We start from the raw sequence: 19,776 nt of genomic DNA, 5'->3' as shown, positions 1-19,776 counted from the left end.
TCCCTTGCGGGGTTTGCCCCGGCGTGTGAAACAGAACAAACCGTCCAAGTTCAAAGTTGGGCTTACCGTGGAAAAGAAAATTGGCAGCATCCCAGTCCCTTGCGGGGTTTGCCCCGGCGTAATGAAGAGCGAGTCGTTCAAGTCGGGCCTACCGTGAGAAAAATTGGCAGCGTCCTAGTCCCTTGCGGGGTTTCGCCCCGTCATGGTGAGAAGAATTCATTCGATCGGACAAGGGATTTGGTTGATGCAAGACGAGTCTGCGAGGAGAGATTCAAAGGTTCAGCAAAGTGATGATACAGGCGATTTGGGCGACCGTGACATTTGGGGCAAGCACACTGGAATAAAGATGATACCAATTGACCTGATCATTGCGAATGAGTTGGAAGCTACCAAAGTGTATCGATCAATGACCCATGTCGATGATCACTTCCAGCCGCTGACACACACCGGTGATAGATCTTCCGATACACCGCGGGTGGTTGATGCAGATGCAATGCAAGATACGCAATAAGCCAGACATGGAATGAAAATCAGAACTTGCCGATGGATTGCCCTTCTGAATCAGGCAAGACGGTGCGTGTTTCCGTTTGTTGTAGGGTGACCTAGGTCGGACCAATATCAACAAACAACCAAAGAGGTGGTAGGCCAACTCGGTGCTCACCGCAATGGTTGAACGGATTGTTTGGGGGATGGAAGAGAGAATTGCAAGCTGAACAAGGTCGAGGTCAGCTGAGACCATACCCACCGACAGCAGGGCGATGATTTTTGCACAAGTTGTGGTTCCTGGGTGCGAAAAAAAAAAATTGACAGCGTTTCCCCCCGGATGGGGGCTTTCCCCCGCTGATAGACACGACAGCCGATGGTATTTGGTACTCACAAAGATGTTACGAGTCGGGAATGGCTGGCAAGACAGAGGATGCAAGATTGGGGACAATGCGATTGAATTAGCTCAAAGCGAAATGTGATGCATCGAATGAGCTGGAGACGGGAGGCCAAGAAGGTCGAGAACGAGAGTGAGAAGAGACACGACATCACCACGTTTGCTTCTTGAAGCGTAGCCAAACCCAAAGCTGACCTGTGTTTGATAGCAATCCAAGATGGGTGATGTCAGCGGGGGACGTTTAGTACCGAAATGATGGTCCTACGTACCGTCAAACCGTCAAACCGGATATGAAGACAATATGCGAATAACTGGGGTGGTTGTAGTTCGTGAAACCCAAGATAGCACTGTTCACGCAGAGCCAGATGATTGATCAGCCAACTACGAGACGGACAACAGCACTTGCCGGTCGAGAGGCCTCTGGCAGATCTGTAGAACTGACAAGCCAATATCGGCATGATCAGGCAACCGACGTCAGCGCAGGCAGAACTGATCTTGACTGGGTCCAGACTCACATTGACCGGATGTTTCGGAGAGCATCGCTCATATCGCAGTCTGCTCGGTCAGAAAAGAATCGAGGTCAACATCACAGTCTCGAGCCATTGTAGTGTTACTCAGCGACAAGGGGATTGAGATGGAGGAGAGTGCAAGCTGTGAGGACTAAGAGTGCAACACGAGGTGATCAAGACGTGTCGTCTTTTGTGGCAAGACCGTAGTCAAGTTGGCAAGGCCGAGGCCTGTAGACCGAAGCCTAGTGTTATGGTAGACCGAAGTCGGGGTTTGTTACAAAGACCAAGGGTCTTGAGGTTGAGCACGTCGAGACCGGGGTCTGTGACGGTGTTTGTTGTAGAGACGTTGTCTCGCATCTTGAGACCAGCGCACCTCCAGATCTCGTCTTATCCTCGCCACTTCCGACCCTCTGTTGACACAGTCTGTGGTCTGCCGAGGCTTCTCTCAGACAGATGCAACACCATAACTGCCAGAGGCGGATTGTGACGAGGTAGAGGACGTGTATCCTTGGTAAAAGAGGGCGGGTTGAGGCTATGAACAGGAATCGACGGTGAAGTGTGGGGAGATAGGATCAGCAACACGGATACGGCCACGACCAATCTACTCAACGCTAACGCTGATGTCGGAGAGGTCGAGAGGTTTGACTGAAGAAGGCGTGACAACAGGTCAGTAAAAGGCGAATAAAGGTAGACCGGTCCGCTCAATATGTCGTCAATGAAAAGCAATAGAGCCACAGGCTTGATCGTCCGAGCTGAGATCTTGCTTGAAGTCTGGAGGGAACAGGACGCAGACGTTTCAAGGTCAGGATCGATCTGGTCAAGCAGGTTGTCTCAAACCGATAGACTCACTACCATGTGCTGGTCCCCAATCGCCGACCATTCATAGTGACGGCCACTTGTAGATCTGAAACTGAAACTCGCAAGCTCAGTATCATTCCGAAACTCACATACAGAGGCTGGCCAGGGTTGATCGTGGGTCGGCCGGTTGAGGTGGTCGTGGTCGTGGTCGTGGTCGTGGTCGTGGTCGTGGTCGTGGTCGTGGTCGTGGTCGTGGTCGTGGTTGTGGTTGTGGGAACGTGGTAGACGCTACGACCCAGTAAACCAAGCCTCAACGAGTCCGGCAAGGCGACCAAGGTCACAAGGCGTCAAGCTTGCAAGTTTAAACAAGATCCACGAGGTCGTAGCAAGGCCGGTATGTTGTTTCGCCAGCGGTCGTGGTCGTGGTTGTGGGGACGCGGTAGACGCTACGACCAAGTGAACCAAGCCTCAACGAGTCCGGCAAGGCGACCAAGGTCACAAGGCGTCAAGCTTGCAAGTTTAAACAAGATCCACGAGGTCGTAGCGAGGCCGGTACGTTGTTTCGCCAGCGGTCGAGTCGAGGTTGTAGGTGTTTTGGCGATGTAGTAGACACCACGACCAAGTAGACCAAGTTGCAACGAGTCCGGCAAGGTAACCAGGGTCACAAGGACACGAGGTCCCAAGCTTGCAAGTTTTCGCAAGATCAACAAGGTTGCAGCGTAGTTTGGTGCCAGTGGTGTCGGATTGCCAGTGATGTGGTGCTGGTGGTGGTCGATCCCGTCGACGTCTCTTCGCCCAAAGCTTGACGAGATCGGCAACATGCAGGCGGTCAACAGATCACCCATCTCCCGCAAGTCACGAAGCTTCCAAGTCTTGCAGAGCTTGAAGAGACGTCAACGCTGCCGGGGTGGTGTTGGTGCCGGTGTTGCGAGGCTCCTTGGGTCGCGGTCCAGGGCTCCCGGTTGAGGTCAATCTTATACCGGTATGGGTTGTAGCGAGTGACAGACGGACCGACACAGGTCCACAAGGCTGGGGCCAAGTATTCCAGAGTACGATCCGATGTCGTTGCTGCAACAGGTCGACGAGGTTGGTGGGGTATGTAAAGGTTTCTGCATATGAGTATCGAGCTGGACCTGGAGATAGGGGTCGATAGGGGCATGTGACGTGACGCGACGCGTCTCACCTCTGGGATGACTCTCAAGGATTACTTGGATAACTTCTGGACGCTTAGTCATCACCTCCCAGGGTGATAGAGATCTCGGACCACAAGAACTGTTACATCACAAGCAATACCTGGAGTTCTAACAGGTCAGTCAGTACCTTTGCCATTGATAAGGCGGTATCTCGAATTCCAACATATTCGTGGTCATGGGTATATCGATTGCGTTAACGGTACAAGGAAGAACTCGCTACATTATCTATCCACCGCTCATCCGTTCATATCCTCATCCTCGCAGTCCTCGACCTCGCTGTCCTCCTCCTCACTGTCCTCCTCCTCACTGTCCTCCTCATCACTGTCCTCCTCCTCATCATTCTCATCGGCGTCTGCACGGTTGTTTTGGGCCTCTTTGGACTCTTGCCCGTCGTCAATCTCCCTGATCGTGACCTTGCGGCTGAACTGCCCCATGAGAGACTGGACTTCGTGATCCTGATCGTACTCCTTGAACCGAGCAATATCGTAGATGAACCGCTCTATCTTGCGAAAATTGACCGGTTTTTGGGTGCAGGCATCGATTGCCTGCATGTCTGCCAGTCGAGTCAACCGCTGACAACCGGTCTTGAAGTCAGGGAGACTGTTGGAAACCGTATTGGCGATACGTCGCATGGCATAGTCGACCTTATCGGGGGACAAGTCGTCGTCAAGATCGGCAGTGACAGGGGGCGCAAAAGCGGGAACGGGCTGAGGGACGTCGGCGGGAATCGGCTGAGGGGCGTCGGCGGGAACCGGTTGAGAGATGTTGGCAGGTACTGGTTGAGGGATGTTGGCAGGTACTGGTTGAGGGGGATTGGCAAGCTCCGTCTTCAACCTGGAGGACTCGGCTTGACAGGCTCGGAGTTTGTCCTTTTGGTCTTGTAGCTCTTTTTCAAGCTGCTCGACTTGCTTGTGCAGAGCGGTTGCAGAGGTTTGTGCCTGTTGCCGCTCGCTGAGGAAGCGAAGTATCTTCTGTTCCAGCGCAGGAGGGTCATCGGATGGCCAGCGAAACTTCTTGAGAATTGCGTCGAGGCCTGTCTGTGCCGACTGCATGCTGCCAATTGTGTCAGCCGCCGCCTTCTTCTCATCCTGTAGCAGCCGCTTTTGCCCCTCGAGTTCCTTGACTCGTTTAGAAGCGCGGTCTAGGTCCATCTGAACCTTTTCTTGACCAGTCTCGAGCTCCTTGACCCGTTCATCGAGGTTGTTTGATTGAACGTCTTCAAGCTCCCTGACTCGGCTGGTAGCCTGGTCTAGGCTCGCCTGGATCGTCGCTCGACCAGCCTTGAGCTCGTTGACCTGTTGGGTAGCCCGGTTCAGGTCCGCCTTGATTGTCACTTGACCCTCTTCAAGTTCCCTGACTCGGCTGGTGGCCCGGTCTAGGTCCGCCTTGACTGTCACTTGACCGTCTTCAAGTTCCCTGACTCGGCTGGTGGCCCGGTCCAGTTCGGCCTTGATTGTCACTCGACCGGTCTCAAGCTCATTGACCTGTTTGGTAGCCAGGTCAAGGGCGGTCTGGGTGTTCTTGACCTGCTCGTTGGCTTGATTGAGGTTGCCATTCGCCTGTGGGTCACTTGCTTCAGCTATGTCTCGAGTTGATAGACCAGATCAAGCTGTTTACCTACCTGATTGAGCTGTTGTTGAAGCAGGACCTGCGCATCCGGTTGATCTGACAGATTGCTGTGAGACCGGTACCGGGTAAGCTGAGGTGTCTTGGGATACGTCTCGGTCAACTCGACTCACGTCAAGCTCACTGCTGCTCGATGCTTGAACAGCGGCTTCAGGAATGTGGCTAGATCAGTCCCGGATCTTGCACCGATCTTATCCTGAAGTTCTGTCATGGTGAGCCAGGGGTTGGTGTCATGAAAGGGCTGATCCGGGCGATACAGGCGAGGTGTGTAATGCTTCCAGACGCCATCGAGGGTATCTGGGTCGGGTGGCAAGCGAGCATAAAGCAGCTTGAACCTTGGCTTTGTGTTCTGCTTAGCGGTTGCACCGAATTCACACAGATTGTCAAACAGGTCAAAGATCGACTGATTGAAAGTGGTGTCAGGTTGGTTCAAGAACTTATTGGCGACAAACACCCACCCTGTTGAACCATGCCCGTCGAACTTCTCTCTCCTGTGCTGAGGAAGGCCATTCGACATGTCTGTACTGGTCCTCGGTCGATGGATGCCATTCCCAGCATACACGGCATAGCGGTGATGGATTGTCGAGGAGCACTACCTGCAGCAGTTCCATCACTGGTGGCCATGAACCGGTCCGGTATCTTGCATTGGGGTCTGAAAGGTATTCTCGATTGCCCCTAGGGGTGTCGGCAAATGGAAGGAGTATGGTGTTCTGGTTCAAATCACCCGGTCAGCCAGACTTGGTCCGATTGGCCCCGGTTAGATCTTACCTAGTCAAACTATGTCGCTCCTCAAAGCTGATTGATTAAGAATATTCTCAACCAGTGATGTTATACACCTCGACCAACATCCCTCTGAACTCGACAGGTGATACGCAAACGCACCGGAGGAAGCCATTCACAAGATCACGTGACGCCGGTACGGTCAACAGTGGCAACCCGGTCTTGCTTGCTTCCCGGTATGGTCAAGAGTCATGTTTGTGTTCCGATGTCACCCACCAATCTTGCTCGACCGGCCCGGTCTGAGCTTGTTGATCGCACATGTTGAATCGATGGAAGCGCCAACCGCCCATCATCAACTTTCGCTGCAACCGATCTCACAAGTTTGTCTTGCGATCTACATGTGTGTCCGAACCATGAACAAGCACATCCCATCCGTCCACGCTCAACGTGACCCCAAACGTGTCACTTTTGCCATCTCTTAGCGACTCCGTCCCTACATCATCTGGACATCAACCTCTAGATCCGGTCGCCGACAAGTGACATGAACATGCCGCCCTTCAACGACCTCGTGTTCAAGCATGCATACGGACGGACACCTTACCAACGCTGCTGGGACCGAGATCCAATACGGAAGACCAAGATCCGAATGTCCATCTGGTTCATTTCGACTCTCGAACCGATAGCTCATTCAGCTGGCGAAACATCTACATGCCATGTGGCGTATATACTCCCTCACTGCCGGCGATGAACAAGGTCTTGCAAGTCGCCTGGACAGACAAGCATCCAGCTTTCGTACCATTCCATCGGCACACGACCCGCAAGTGACCAGCCCACCATGCTCTATACATGCTCCCGTGATTTGCACCGGCGCTCCTCCGAGTCCTTCCCCCTTGCTCTCGTCGCAGTCGTGGCAAGTCATCGCAGGTCTATCCGTCAACACGGCCTGCAATGCTGATCCGCTTCAAGGCCGTCGAGCTGCTGAGATCAACGTCTCCGATACTCACTCGAGCTATGAACTCCCTCTCGATGGTTCCCTCAGCTGCAGCATCAATCTTACCGACCTCCCCGCCTGTGCGGGCAACGCTTCACATCGCAAGTTGTACTCGAATAACCTGCTTGACGACCTCCCCTCCGTACAAGGCCGACAGCCGGAGCCACAAGGCTTCTGCAGTCTTCCCCAGAGAGCGACCCCGTCCAACAGGTGCCGGATCAGCCGCGATACGTCACCATCGGGCCCAACTGTCTTGAGACGTTCCACATTTGGCCGGGAGCCTAGCTCCCCTTAAAAGAGATTCGGTCTACACAGCTCATCTGGAGGACCGTTCCAAACGGATCATGGTCGCAACTTCAAAGGCTATAAGACGACGGGTCAAAATCATCTTGGTCTTTCGAGTACGACTTGGACTTGCCTCGATCGTGTCGAGGTCCGGACCAGCTTAGGGGGTAATGGTTGAAATGATAAGCGATCGCACTATATCTCCTTGCAGAAACGTTCGACCGGAGCGCCTGTCCCGAGGCATTGCTGTCATCGTTTCATTAATACGTCGTCTTGTCACAAAGTTCGTCAAGGTCATCTACGCTCGAGCAATGCCCGATCACACAAACAGCGCTTCGAATTCCTCTCGAGCGGTTTGGCTGATAACGCCGAACGCATCCTGCAGAGTCCGTCCAATGAATTCGAGTTCCTGTATCAAGCCCTACAGTACGAGCAAAGGTGACGTTTGACAGAGAGAAAAGATAAGCAACCTGCCTTGCTGACCAAAGCTCCATCGTTGCCTTACCTGCATCGCCAAGATATAGGCAAAGATCAACAAGTGTCGGATATCCCCTTCGCTAATCTTGCGCTTGACGACGTCGAGTTTTCGGACGACGTCGACCAGGCGGCGGCGCGACATCTCGGCTTGTGGCAAGACGGGAGGCATGGGCAGCCGCAGGCGGAAAGAGGCGGACAAAAGATAGAACTGCAGGGTGATAGCAAGAATCAGATCGCTAAGCGTGATCGAGCTACTGCAGAACCGACTCACGTATAATATCGTGTCCGCGACCTGAGTAACGATGAAGACGATGAGCTCGAAATCAGTTAACGCTTAAAACGGCAAAGGCCAACCATCTCCCGTCTCTGTTCGTTAACCGGTCCCAGAATCTCCTTGTGAACCGAGGTATCCCTGCGAAAGGTGCGCCAGAGATCAGAACCATCCAGTTCATAAGGATACAACCGACTCACCACTCCTGCCGTGTAATGACACACCGCATCGAGTGCAGCTTGTCCAGCAAGGTCTGACACGAACCCAAGATCTCGCTATACATGGCTTGCGGGAAGGGACCTTTGAGGCGAGGCTCGTTCTTTGTTTGTCCTAAGAGATTGCGCAGGTCAATGAGTTGGATTTGAAGGTGCAGCTCCCTGTAACGATCGGGCAATCAGCAGGATTTCGCAAGACATACGGACCCGAGAAGGTAACGCTTACATGCTCATGAAATGTCTCGCTGTCTGTTGGGCCTTTAACGTGGGTTGACCTGGTCGGTCCGCATGATCCAGCAATCTTGCAGTCTCGTCAGGGTGCGTCGTTCTGTCCAGGTCGTGCCATACGAGCGGATTGGGGTATGCAGTAACCGGTTGTCCACTGTATTCGCGAACCAGCCGTGAGTATAGATAGGCGAGATCGAGGGAGAAGCTATGCGAGCGAGTGCCGGATCAGTACGAGCCTATCTCACCGGGTTCCATCCGCTCGACTTACTCGCTGAGGCCCATCCTCAATTCCTTACGAGCTGCAAACGGCCACCAGTAATTGGAGACGATAGTAGCCCAAACGACGCCAAGAACCACGCTCGAGGATCGCCGCCAGCCGATCTCGAAAGCCGTCAAGTCTCTCTCTCGTTGATTGTAGCTGGAGCGAGGAGGTTAATCGAAAGGTCTGGATCGCGATACGAGCATGTGACTCACGCATATAAGCATGTAAGATTCTGCCAGTACGATTGTGTTAGTCCAGACCCTCGCTCTTGATCATCGCTTCGGCTCACATAGGTCAAGAGGATAAATCTTCCGGCTTGCTGGTAAGCGGGCTTTTGCGTGATGACCCAAAAGCACGGTATGGCAAAGAAGAACCCTATGATTGGAAGGATCACAGGATTCTCCGGGAATCTGCAGGACAAATCATTGAATACGTGTCTCTGCGACGCTTCGCCAACCCACGCTCACAGGGTGTACACGGCCACGGCTACGGCTGCGCCAAGACTGTCGGTGCGGCGTGCGCATCAGCAAGGCGCTGTCCGAGGCGACAAGGATGAGAAGCTCACAAAGTACCAGCCACCCGGTAGAAGGATAGCAGATTCGTTCCACCAATGGAAGGGTTCATCGTGGCCCAGAACGCGATAAGAGCCCATTCTCCTCGGAATTCCAGGAACGTATCGCGCCAACGTTCCGTGAACGCAGGCATGGCCAATATGACTTTTGGCAAGCGATCACATCAGCACACGATCTCGTATATTTCTTTTGATGACACAACTCTCGCTCACCAGTACCTAGACCCACTTTGGTAGCGTATTTGATGTCGGGTTCACGCATTCGCGCTTGAAACTTCCAGAGAGCCTGTTTCCATCTCATGGTGGACGAAAGAGACTCTCTTGGCGGAATCGTGAGAGTGTTTGATTTACTTCGACGCTTCTCTGGAAAGACGGGAGGAGGCTGGAGATCGCTGGGGTCAATAGGAATCAACGTAGCTGCGGGCGAATGAAAGTGAGCGATGGCTTAGCTAACGGCTTTTTGGTACGGCCTTACCGACTCTGTGTCGAATAGACTGCTTTCTCTGAGATTGGCTATCGTCCGTTTGCGCCTGTCCCTTCTTCAGCCAACGGAGGACAGAAGGTAGCCGACTAAGCGTCGTGCCGTCTAAGAGCTGTTGGGGATGTTAACCGTTCAGTGGGGCTTCCGGTCAACATTGGCGGGGCGAAAGAATACTCACGTCAACCATGGCTTGAATCAGGATGACCAGCTCACGAACAAATTCCTCCAGCGTAAAGACAAAGCTACAGAACGAGGGGCATATCAGACCTTGTATTAGGCCGCACCCTAAGCGGACGACTCACAAATAGATCGAGTAAATGGCGTCGATAGGCCCGCTCTTGTCTCTTTCGTCGTCGTCCCGGTCCAAAGGCGAATACTCGTTGAAGAGTTCCTCGAGACGGTCATCCGAGTGCCCGCTGAAAAGCTTCTTGACCGAATCGAGCGACAACGATCGGAAGTCGTCGAGAGTCCTTTCCAGATCTCGATGAGTCTTGATCAATTCCTGTACGTGCTTGTCGGGCGATTCGAAATCGGTCATGGCCAGCTTGACCAGCCCGAGGCCATGATTACTGAGGTCCTGTCGTATGAAATCGGAGTTGCAGTTGAGTGAGACGGCACACGTCGCGATCAATGGCTTACGATCAGCCGCCTTGTAGTATCGGCGACAGCTTCCCTATACTCGAAGAAGAGATTTCCCGCCTGCGCTAGAGGTTCATCGTCTGGGCTTTGGGCTCTGACACGCTGCGCCTCGTGCTTGTAAGCCTGGTCCGTCAAAGTGGTCATCGATGATTGCAACGAGTCCCCATTGTCCAGAGTGATCTTGCCTTCTTGACTGGCTTGCAGGAGTTCGACCTGGAGATCCGTACCAGCGCGCATCCCTGTGAGATGCTGAGCGAGCTTCTGAAGGCTGTCGATGACCGCGGCATAACGATCACGCTGCTGCGTACTCATTCGCCCATCAATGATCCGCTCGTGTTGAGCTTCGGCAAGGTCGGCTTTGAGCTTGGTAAAAGAGTCGTTGTGGGACTTGACAGCCTGGCCGAGCGAAGCATAGGTGGCTTCGCCAGGGGGACGATCCAAGAGAAAAGTCGCGCCCAGCAAGCTCAATAGGGTACCAAAGGAATCCAGCGTCTTTGTAATGGATCCCTGTAGGCGATTGGTGGCGGACGACGGCCAGAGAGTGAAGCAGATGACGTTACTGATGGTGGCCCCGATGACCACGATGAGGAGGACTTCGGCCAATTTGCTCAGACCTCCTTCCTTTACGACCACGGTGAACAACGTTACTGCGGCCATCGAGCATCCTGTAACATGATGTCTCAGCTATCTACCGTAGCATCCGTATAGCTTTCAAAGTCAACACATACCTGTGTTGAAACTCGGATTATTGACCCATTGTTTCAACCATGCCAACCCGCCCATCGCTATCAGCACCCATGTACAGAGCACCACCATGTCGCCAAGCTCGAACACCCAGACGCCGGCCGTAGGCGTCCACTTGTCAAACGCGTATTGCGTCAAGATCGACAGGCTGCAAAAGACCGCGGCTAGCGAGGCGAGGATCAAGCAGTACTTTGAAGCTAGGATCATCCCGCCTGCTGAACGTGCCGGGTGGAACTGCATCATGCCACCCCGGAGTTGTCAGCCCTTCGAATGAGAGCGGAAAAATAAAACTTGGTACCGCACGTCGACTCACGTAGCAAACGATCGTAGCCACCATATGAGCGCTATAAGCCGGCTTTCTTATCACCCGTCCGTGCACGTCTTTTTGAGCACTAGTGGATAGCAGGTTGGCGAACACCGGCACGAATGTGAAGAGTGAAGCGATGAGATAGGCGATCGAGCATTTCAGCACTTGTCGCTGCGGGACCGTCAGGGTGAAGAGGTCTACGAAAATCACGCGATATCGGTCAGAGTGGTATCCAGAATAGATGCAGCGAGGAAACGGAAATCTTACCAGAGAAGAACGATCTCCAACCGTACCGAGCATGTTGTCGAACAGTCAAGCCGATCCCCAGGCTCTGGGGATTCGAGGGAATCTTGAGGGCTGGTTCCGGCTTCGAGGTCTGCGTCTCTCCTTCTCCCTGTGTTTCGGTAATGCCAGGACCGCCGTTTCCTACCCGATCCGCCTGTCTCCCAACCTCAGCCTGATCGAGACTCGCTTCAATACCCGGCCAAGCCGCCGATTCAGTCTCCATAGCAGGTGGGGAGGTCGACAATATCCCTTCTCGCAGCAACGAACCCGATGATGACGTTGATGATCCCTTTGATTTGGTACCTGGACTAGGGTCTCTTATCCGCACGGGCCGTATCGTAGCCTCAGAAGCTTGGCGGGAGGGCGTGAGTGTGCCGTATGAGGCTGACGAATGGCCTGTGGATGCATGCTCATTGTGATCTCGATGGCCTCGCTCTCGTATGGGGGATGTGAGGATACTAGTCCGATGAAGCTGATTCCGATCTGGAGTAGCTGACGGTCGCAGACTCCCGTGTGATCGAGCGAGCGGTGTTGTCGAGATCGAGGATGAAGCTCGCAAGGTCGAGGTCGACGTCGATGTCGAAGCTCTCGGACTCTTTTTCGGCGAACGAAATGACCCTACATCGAACAAGGCGGAGAGAGGAGAGCTTCTCGAGCTGGACGAAGCCGATCCGGCAGCCAAGTACGACGTATTCAGAGGAGGTACCGTAAGACCTCTTCGAAGGTTACCACCGGACGTGTGCCGTATATCGAGATGGGGAAACGAATCTCCATGTTCTTCTGCTAGGTAACGTTCTTCGAGCAGGCCAGTCACGCCTCTCCAGCTCTGAAGCTGAGCTCGATCCTCGTCCGACTGCATCGCGAGACCTCGAGGGGTTTCTCTAGAGAAAGGAAGATGCGGAAGGTGTCCAGCTTTGGGAACAGATTCGAACTGTATAAGCTATGTCTGGAAGATTGCAAGTAGCCTCATGGGGATACTAGGCGGTCAAGTATCGAGACACCATTCCCTCGAGCTTGATGGAATTGATGAACAAGAGCATATTCAAACGACCCTTGATCGATCACCTTGGCACTTCCCGGATGCTTTTCGGAACCAGATTACGAGCCAAAAAGCCACCGAAAAGGAACTCGCATCGATATTCACAACCGCCATCGGCAAGATCTGGAGGATGGCATCGCATGTCGTGTATCTCGTATGCATCGTTACTTCTGATGGTACCAGTACAGATTTGGCCGACCATCTCACCGCAGTGGCTCGGCCAAGACGTCGTTCTTTATAGGTAGATCGGTAGTGTGTACGCATTGACCGACACATAGTCACCGGCTGTGAGCTCCTTGACGCCCTGTTCATTTCGCACAAGGTGAACGTATGTGAATGTGAGCTGACCGAGGCTTCATGCGAGACCATTCTTGGCCTATTATGCGTTGATCAGCACTTACGCTGAGGAAATCGAGTGGCATCGGTACGAGATGGCCCCTGACCTCGGAGAGAGTCTCCTTGACCTGTTGTATCGAGAGACTCCTGTCCGAAACGTGACCGACCTAGAGCAGGGAGAACCGACAGGATCGCCGTCATCAGCCTTCAGATTCAATCTCGCTATCGGGTATCTATCCAGCTGATACTGTTCGATCATGCCGAGCACTCACCCGAATCCCCACGGCTTGCTTGGTATATTCGGTATATTCCGCCCAAGTGCGGATCGAATTGTTCGGGATCGGCCTGAAGACGCGCTCAAAGGCCGCCCGATTCCTTTCTCCCGTCCCCGTCCACAATCGATCAAACTCGTCGCTCAGAACGTCCTCGACAGCCAGATCCTCTGGCGAGCCAAAATCGTACTCGTTAGGGACGGGCGCGGGGAGCTGGTTGGGTCCCGGTTGGATCTTTTCCAGGGGGACGACCGTCTCCGGGAGCAAGCCCAGATGTTCCCGCATCAGACGACGACGCCATGAAGAAGCGAGTTTGCTGCCCATGTGAGGCTTGCCGTCCATGGTCATCGTCAGGTTGGGCTTTTCTTCGATGCAGATGGCAATTTCCGAGTCTCGCTCGCCCATCTGACTCCGGTCGTTCAGGTTGGCACTGCCGATCAGGACCTTCGAGTCGTCCAGGATCATCAGTTTACTGGTAGCGAAGGCGAGGAGGATTAGTAGATGAAAGTCGCTCGCGAATCTCGATCAAAGCTGACCTGTGGATGTATGTAAGCTCGGAGACGTAGGATTCCAGCTCTTCTTGCTCCGTGCCGTCCCATGCCTCGTCGAACAAGGTCGTGGGACAGATCTGCGAATGTTGGCCGACTGCGAGAGGCGAGGCGTCAGATTGAGGCAAGGAAATCGAACGACCCGTTCATCCGCTCACCATTGTCGCTTCTGCGCAAGTCAAGATGAGGCGTTATTAAGTAAGATTCCCCCGGTGATACAGCCGGCGTCGGTGCTTACATGTGTCGATCTCGTTCTCCTGCGCCGGCTTCGAAGCGCTTGATCAGTTCGAGAGCCTGGGGATTGGCGAAGACACGATTCGTTAGCGATTAGCACAACGTACCTCGCCCTCAATCTTACTGACCTCTTCGACCGTTGATGGCATTCGTACACCCTGATTGACCGTCTGCTTCTGAGCGACATGGTCCATATCCGTGCTTTGATCCTGTTTAAAACGTGAGCGTGAGCGGCATATTGTGATGGCTGCCGACAGGGTCATCATCCTTGACTCACATGAGGTCGAGATAAAACGACAACCTCGTCTTTACCCTTCTTGTTACCGGTTGGGTTTCCGGCCCACAACCGTGATAGCGCGACTTGCGCCTGGTGGAATGTGACTCCCGACTGATCGTTATGCGATAGATGTTCAGTCCTTCTTCCGCCACATCGAGGGTTTTCGACTCACGTTCTGCTCCATCTTTCTTATCGTCTGCCATGGACTGTTGATACGATCATAGCTCCGTAGGTTGTAGAAAGAGATGTACTTTTCTGGGTCAAAGCCTGCTCGGCGAACCTGCAAGTCCAAAAACAACAAGGGAGTGGGCGGGATGTTGTCGCTACGGGATCGAAAACACTTACCGTTTCCATGATCGAGTCTCCTCCGCTACAGAATTCGATAAGCAGGTCAATTCGGTCAAGCCCACAATCGAATCTAAGGCCTGCGCTCACCGATTAATCGACCGATATTGCGCCTCGATGATCGCTTTAACTGCGGGCGCACCCTGGACTTCTCCGGCGAAAGCAGGCAATGCCGGGATGACGACGATGACCTGAGAGACCCAAATTTAGAAACCAGGTCGATCCTCCCAAATCGAGTACGAGCCATACCTTGAACTTTCTCCCATCCTTCGCAGCGGAAATGATCCTCTCGGCCAGAGCGGCGCCGATTTGATTATGGACCGGGTGACCTGCGATCGTCGAAGTGATAAAGAACTGGTTCTCGATATAGATGGTGTGATTGGCCTCCCTGATCAGCTGGATGTAAGCGTCTAAAGTGCCTTGACCGATCAGCACGGACTTCTACACCACGTCACACCACGTCGAGACTCGCCTTGAATCGACGTCTCGGTCAAGAACCCATGTGACCAATCCGAAGCGGACCGCAAAACCTGCACGTTGAAATCACCCTGCGGGACCGACTCTTCCGCACGAGGGTATTTGCTGGGCGGATTGTGGTACGGGTGGAACCACTGATGACCCTTGTCCGCCCATTCGGCAAAGTGGGGGTGTTCCAATCGACGCTGGTCTCGTCGTTTCGCGTCCTGGATTCGCTCGACGGCGTCGTCGGACGGCTGGATCTCGTCGAAAGGAGCGGGCAGGGCGAGATAGTCGAAATGACGGTCGTGCTGCAGGCGACAGGATTGAAGTTAGTCCGTCTATATGCTACCAAGATCAGAAGTTGAGAGCTTACCTTGTATTTGACGCTCTTGATGAAATTCCACCTACCCATTCGAGCACGTCAGGCGGGGTTTATGAGACTTCATCGATCGTGGCGACTGACCTCTCGATGAAATGCTGAGCGAGGTCGACGACGGACGGACCGACGAATGTCAGCGAATTATCGTGCCAGGGCATACGTGCTGCACAAGCGGTAGGCCGATATTAGCCTTGCAATCACAGACCCGAGTCCGACGAACACCTTGACTGACCTGCATCTTGAATGGCCAACGCGTTACTGGTGAACTGATCGACAGTCTGGAAATCCATCAACCTCGAGTTGTTATAGTCCTGACCAGGATACAAGGTTTTGTAGAACGACTGGGGATGCACGTCGGCCAGCTCGTGGTTGGACGTATCCCACCGACCAAAACAAGCGTCTAGGCCTCCCATGGCTGCGACCCGGTTGTCGACTACGCAGAGCTTTTCGTGGTGGCCTATTCGGAAGGTGCGTTGTTTGGTAAGCGGAATACCGACGAGCGAAGACCATCAGAAAACCAAGGATCTTTTAGACTCACTCCACATCACTGCGCGACCGCGCCGAAAGAGTCCACAATCAGTCGCTCACCTTCCCGACTTTCTACCCACATTTTCCGACTTACTGGTCAGCTCTCCATAATCATGACTCGGATGACGCTACAAAGACACATAAACACAAGCCGTACTCATCTCAGCGATATGCACAACGGCTAATTCGTGATAGGACGACGGCCGGGAACGCTTACCATAACGACAATATTCTTGTGCAAGCTTTCTAGCCACTATTCAGAGCAAGTGCGTGTTCCTCGTGAGTCCCAGTGTAGAGATAGGAGAGCCAGCGGGGCAAAGTATGTTGCTCACATGCTTAGTATGTACAGAGGCTAGGCTCATTGACGCTTCGACCTCTTTATACTATACGCCATACCACATCACAAACACATATATAGACATGATCAGCTGAACCGTTCTCGATCCGCCCCAGACATCGTCATTACAACGAGACTGAAGATGAAGAGCTCACCACGGAGACGTAGATCATCACGCCTTCCTGAGCCTTCTTTTGCAGTAGACGATCTAGACGGTATTCAGGGTAGAGAGCCGGAGGTCTTCGGAGATAGAGTTCGGGGGATAGCCACCTGCGTTGTCGGCATCGATATAGATTCACAAAGGACAAATAAGAAATCAGATATCAGCTTCTAATCCATATCGCGCTTGTACCGCATTCCCCTCGACCTCGTCTTGCACCAAATCCCCGGCCCATACGAAACCCAGAACGTTTATATCACACCCCTAAGAACAGCGACTCACCAATCCATAATAAACACGCTCTCCTTCGCACCCTCGATAATCTCGCTCAACTGCCAGAAGTAATCATACCCATCCACTGCGAACTTGACGATATTCCCCCCTCTTATAGGAGCGAACGACCTGAACCGATGCGCGTCCCTGATAGCTTCGAGCTTGGCATCCCTGGCGTGTTCGTGGGCTTCGTCGTGACGGTGTTGAGGGTTGATGGCGTACTGGTCAGGATGACGATCAGAATTAAATAAGGGAGGGAGGGGGATGACAGGTAGAGGTGGTTAGCGAAGGCCTATGTGAAACAATTTCGGGATGTAGGAAGAAGGCTAGGATACTCACTGCGGCCTGATCAAAGTACGGATAGCGATTTGAATTCGTAGGGTGAGATTCTGATTCTTATCTTTCGCTTCCCTGAACTAGATCAGATCGATCGCGATACTCACCGAGACCTAGGGAAGTATCGTTGATGATTTCATCAGCGCTCTGCTCTTGACCCGATGATCGGCTGCGACAGCTCGCACCCACCTTGAGCTCGCTAATCACGCTAGCGAGATGATGGACCTAGAGTAAAAGATGCAGTACACGATCCCGCGTTCTATTCAGCTCTATTCCGTTCGCAGACCGGGAATATTCGAAATCACGAGAGGCGAGAGGTAAGAAGCAAGAGCTATGCCTCACTTTACTCCGTATCTTGTGGGTGTGCGGATGAGCTTCCTCCTCGTCTTCCGTGTCGGAATTGCGAGGCATCTTGATGATCCGTTGAGGTTAGGTGGGGTGGAGAGATCTGACGATGACTGGATTCCTATCTCGCTAGCGAATAGACTGAAGATCGGAGTAGTACAAGATCTAAGCTATCGCCGTTGACCTCGCGATGTCAGAGCTGAGGTGAAGGTCTCTGCTGGGTGGATGGTTGTTGTAACTGATAACGAAGGACGATCGACCCTTCCCCCCTTTGTCTCTCTACACCCTCGGCTCGATTACGTCATGGGATCGCGCGACTCTCTGATCTCTGATCCTCTACGACTACCCGAGTAACTGTTTCATATAATTAGCATGCTCATGTCCAGGCGTCGCCTCAAGTACGATGAGACCTGTTCGCATCGCCTGGCTGGCTGCCTGATGCAGAGTGCCAGACGATCTAATAGGAATCCGGTACATCGGTCGGTCGGTTGCGCGTCGTCCCAATATTTCGTCCTCCGACAGAGATACGATACGCCGTGCTATCAGGCTGCGATCTACGGTATTCTGGAGAAGTCATCTAGTACCTACCCAAATACGACGGGAGGAAGATCTGGTAAGAAGAGTATTCTAAACAAGTCTGAATACTTTCGTACTCCGATCTATTGATCTGGCACCATCCTTCGGACGATCGGCTGACCGCAAAGGGCCAGCGCCTCTTCAAGATCCTACCTGTGTCGCAGTGTCATGATCATGTCAGCGACATACGGAATCCGGTGGATAACAGCTCCTTTTCCAAGAGCTTTCAATTCAGTCTCAGTGTTAGAGACATGGGTTAGGGGTTCGTGCTTGGACCATGCAGTTTTTTTTACAATTGAATGCATCTACAATCTCTCCTCCCGGACGTGGTTGAATATGATCAAAATACAAGCCGCGAGAAACGACAAGATCCTGATATCGAGTACCGGATCTAATTTGCTCGAACGCTGGATGAGCATCTGTGTAGTCGCATGACCATCGCTTCGGCGTTCCGATCCCCGTCGGCCTTGGCAAAGAACATCCCTATTCGTCGACGTTTTCCAGCCTTGTCCCGACTGCGAATTTATATTTTGGTGTCACCAGGAAATCAAATGACGATGGATCCAAGGTATCTCCCTGGCGTGCAGCGACGCCGGACAATCAACGGCGAGACATATCAGAGGTTCTTCGATCTCCATCCTACTCTTCTCGATGTTCGAACGAGAGGCCCGCCAGCTAGATCGGCGTCTATCGATACCCTACGCAAATGAGACGAGAACGTAAAGCCATCGGAGGTATCTCGAGCATCTAGTGAGAGCTAGGAACGCGCGGCGAAAAATCACAACACAGCGATCCGGGAGAACATGGGTCCAGAAGGTTTCCCTGCCACCCCTCAGCCTCATGGCAGGTGATCAATACACCCACCTCGGATCCGCTCTGTTGTCGAAGGCAAGTTTCGATCCCGTTATTCCTGCCAAGAACCCACGGTTAAGGTTTCGAAAGCTGGCGGGACGACTAGCTGCGTTCCTGAGATTACGATCTCCGAAATCTGACCGGGTTCCGTGGCGTTCTTGTCTCCTTGACCCATGCGAGACATAGTGTCCGACCGACGACGAGTGACCAGATGAGAGGATGCGTCGATATCGTTCGACCTCGGACGGGCCGACTGCCTCACCTGACCTGGACGTCAAGTATATAATGCCTTCCGAGTCAATGTTCTCGTATCGGGTTCGGTCTTTGTCCAGTCTCTCTATATTCGCCAGACAGTTTTCACCTCCTCTCACATATCTCGATTCCACACAGCACATCGACATGTCGACGCCCAACTACATGTTCGAATGTACCGCGGCCAACGCTACGCTTACTTCTCCCTGCTGCGTCGCCGCCAATGGGACCCTCAATTCGGCGAACGTGTGTCTCAACAATGGCCCCGGAATTTTTGGGACTTGTGCCGTTCCCGTCGATCAGCAATTCAATACGACGGCCATCAACGAGTACTCGAGCTGCAGGCAGACGGGAGGCGCGGGAGTCTTGACGATCTCGAAGATGATGCTCTTGGGTCTGGGCTTTTTGGCGATCTTTGCCAATGCCAGATGAATTTGCTGGTGGGGTCGTCATAGGGGGGGACTACCTTGTAAGAATTGTGAGTGAACCCCGAACATCCCTCTTGAACGGGCTTGCCTGTACGTCAAGTCCTCCGGTCGCATGCCCGTGTGTACTGTGCTAGTCCATTTGGGCACATGACTGAGAGATGGTTTGTGTTTACGGTGTGCAGATCGCCATATTCATTCCGGCGCACAAGGAGGCCGGAATGTCGGCTCATCGAGAGGAAGGACCGGTCTGATCTATACCTCGAATCGACGCGTAATTATCGGTTCTCTCGATTTCTGTACTCGGCTTAGGCTCTTTTC

General features: G+C 53.2%; 4 protein-coding genes across 4 annotated transcripts; 1 reads left to right on the top strand and 3 right to left on the bottom strand.

The window, feature by feature from the left end:
* Window positions 1–949: 949 nt before the first annotated feature.
* On the bottom strand, window positions 950–5,523 carry HD553DRAFT_323510 (uncharacterized protein; the record flags this gene model as incomplete). Its single annotated transcript, XM_046181392.1, has 13 exons — window positions 950–1,075; window positions 1,150–1,227; window positions 1,275–1,317; window positions 1,396–1,435; window positions 1,763–1,921; window positions 2,006–2,034; window positions 2,239–2,293; window positions 2,337–2,475; window positions 2,661–3,059; window positions 3,199–3,320; window positions 3,673–4,959; window positions 4,998–5,056; window positions 5,120–5,523. The coding sequence occupies 13 exons, from the start codon at window positions 5,521–5,523 to the stop codon at window positions 950–952; spliced, it is 2,940 nt and encodes a 979-aa protein (XP_046037610.1).
* A 1,798-nt stretch (window positions 5,524–7,321) lies between these two features.
* On the bottom strand, window positions 7,322–11,497 carry HD553DRAFT_270817 (Fusaric acid resistance protein-like-domain-containing protein; the record flags this gene model as incomplete). The annotated part of the gene is made up of 18 exons (XM_046177679.1): window positions 7,322–7,423; window positions 7,508–7,687; window positions 7,751–7,771; window positions 7,834–7,891; window positions 7,951–8,127; window positions 8,192–8,398; window positions 8,462–8,611; window positions 8,668–8,687; window positions 8,745–8,865; window positions 8,923–8,958; window positions 9,021–9,171; window positions 9,240–9,443; window positions 9,502–9,619; window positions 9,686–9,749; window positions 9,810–10,084; window positions 10,147–10,811; window positions 10,875–11,124; window positions 11,204–11,497. The coding sequence occupies 18 exons, from the start codon at window positions 11,495–11,497 to the stop codon at window positions 7,322–7,324; spliced, it is 3,093 nt and encodes a 1,030-aa protein (XP_046037609.1).
* A 1,112-nt stretch (window positions 11,498–12,609) lies between these two features.
* HD553DRAFT_309934 (uncharacterized protein) lies at window positions 12,610–17,561 on the bottom strand. The gene is made up of 22 exons (XM_046179770.1): window positions 17,348–17,561; window positions 16,679–16,890; window positions 16,392–16,506; window positions 16,232–16,282; window positions 16,117–16,152; window positions 15,994–16,027; window positions 15,604–15,828; window positions 15,456–15,534; window positions 15,366–15,396; window positions 15,006–15,300; window positions 14,783–14,943; window positions 14,624–14,724; window positions 14,534–14,558; window positions 14,361–14,468; window positions 14,189–14,299; window positions 14,040–14,120; window positions 13,916–13,971; window positions 13,836–13,846; window positions 13,666–13,774; window positions 13,130–13,601; window positions 12,923–13,024; window positions 12,610–12,825 (listed from the first exon to the last, which is right to left on the bottom strand). Exons 1-22 carry the CDS (start codon window positions 17,414–17,416, stop codon window positions 12,757–12,759), a joined length of 2,553 nt encoding a protein of 850 aa, XP_046037608.1. The 5' UTR covers window positions 17,417–17,561; the 3' UTR covers window positions 12,610–12,756.
* A 1,616-nt stretch (window positions 17,562–19,177) lies between these two features.
* On the top strand, window positions 19,178–19,663 carry HD553DRAFT_349564 (uncharacterized protein; the record flags this gene model as incomplete). The annotated part of the gene is made up of 2 exons (XM_046183468.1): window positions 19,178–19,276; window positions 19,334–19,663. 2 exons carry the CDS (start codon window positions 19,178–19,180, stop codon window positions 19,460–19,462), a joined length of 228 nt encoding a protein of 75 aa, XP_046037607.1. The 3' UTR covers window positions 19,463–19,663.
* Window positions 19,664–19,776: the final 113 nt, after the last annotated feature.

Source organism: Filobasidium floriforme (assembly GCF_021052385.1).
Source record: "Filobasidium floriforme strain CBS 6241 chromosome Unknown HD553scaffold_8, whole genome shotgun sequence".
NCBI classification, from domain to species: Eukaryota; Fungi; Basidiomycota; class Tremellomycetes; order Filobasidiales; family Filobasidiaceae; genus Filobasidium; species Filobasidium floriforme.
Note: the sequence above shows the minus strand (reverse complement) of the source record. Positions and strands in the feature narration are given on the sequence as shown.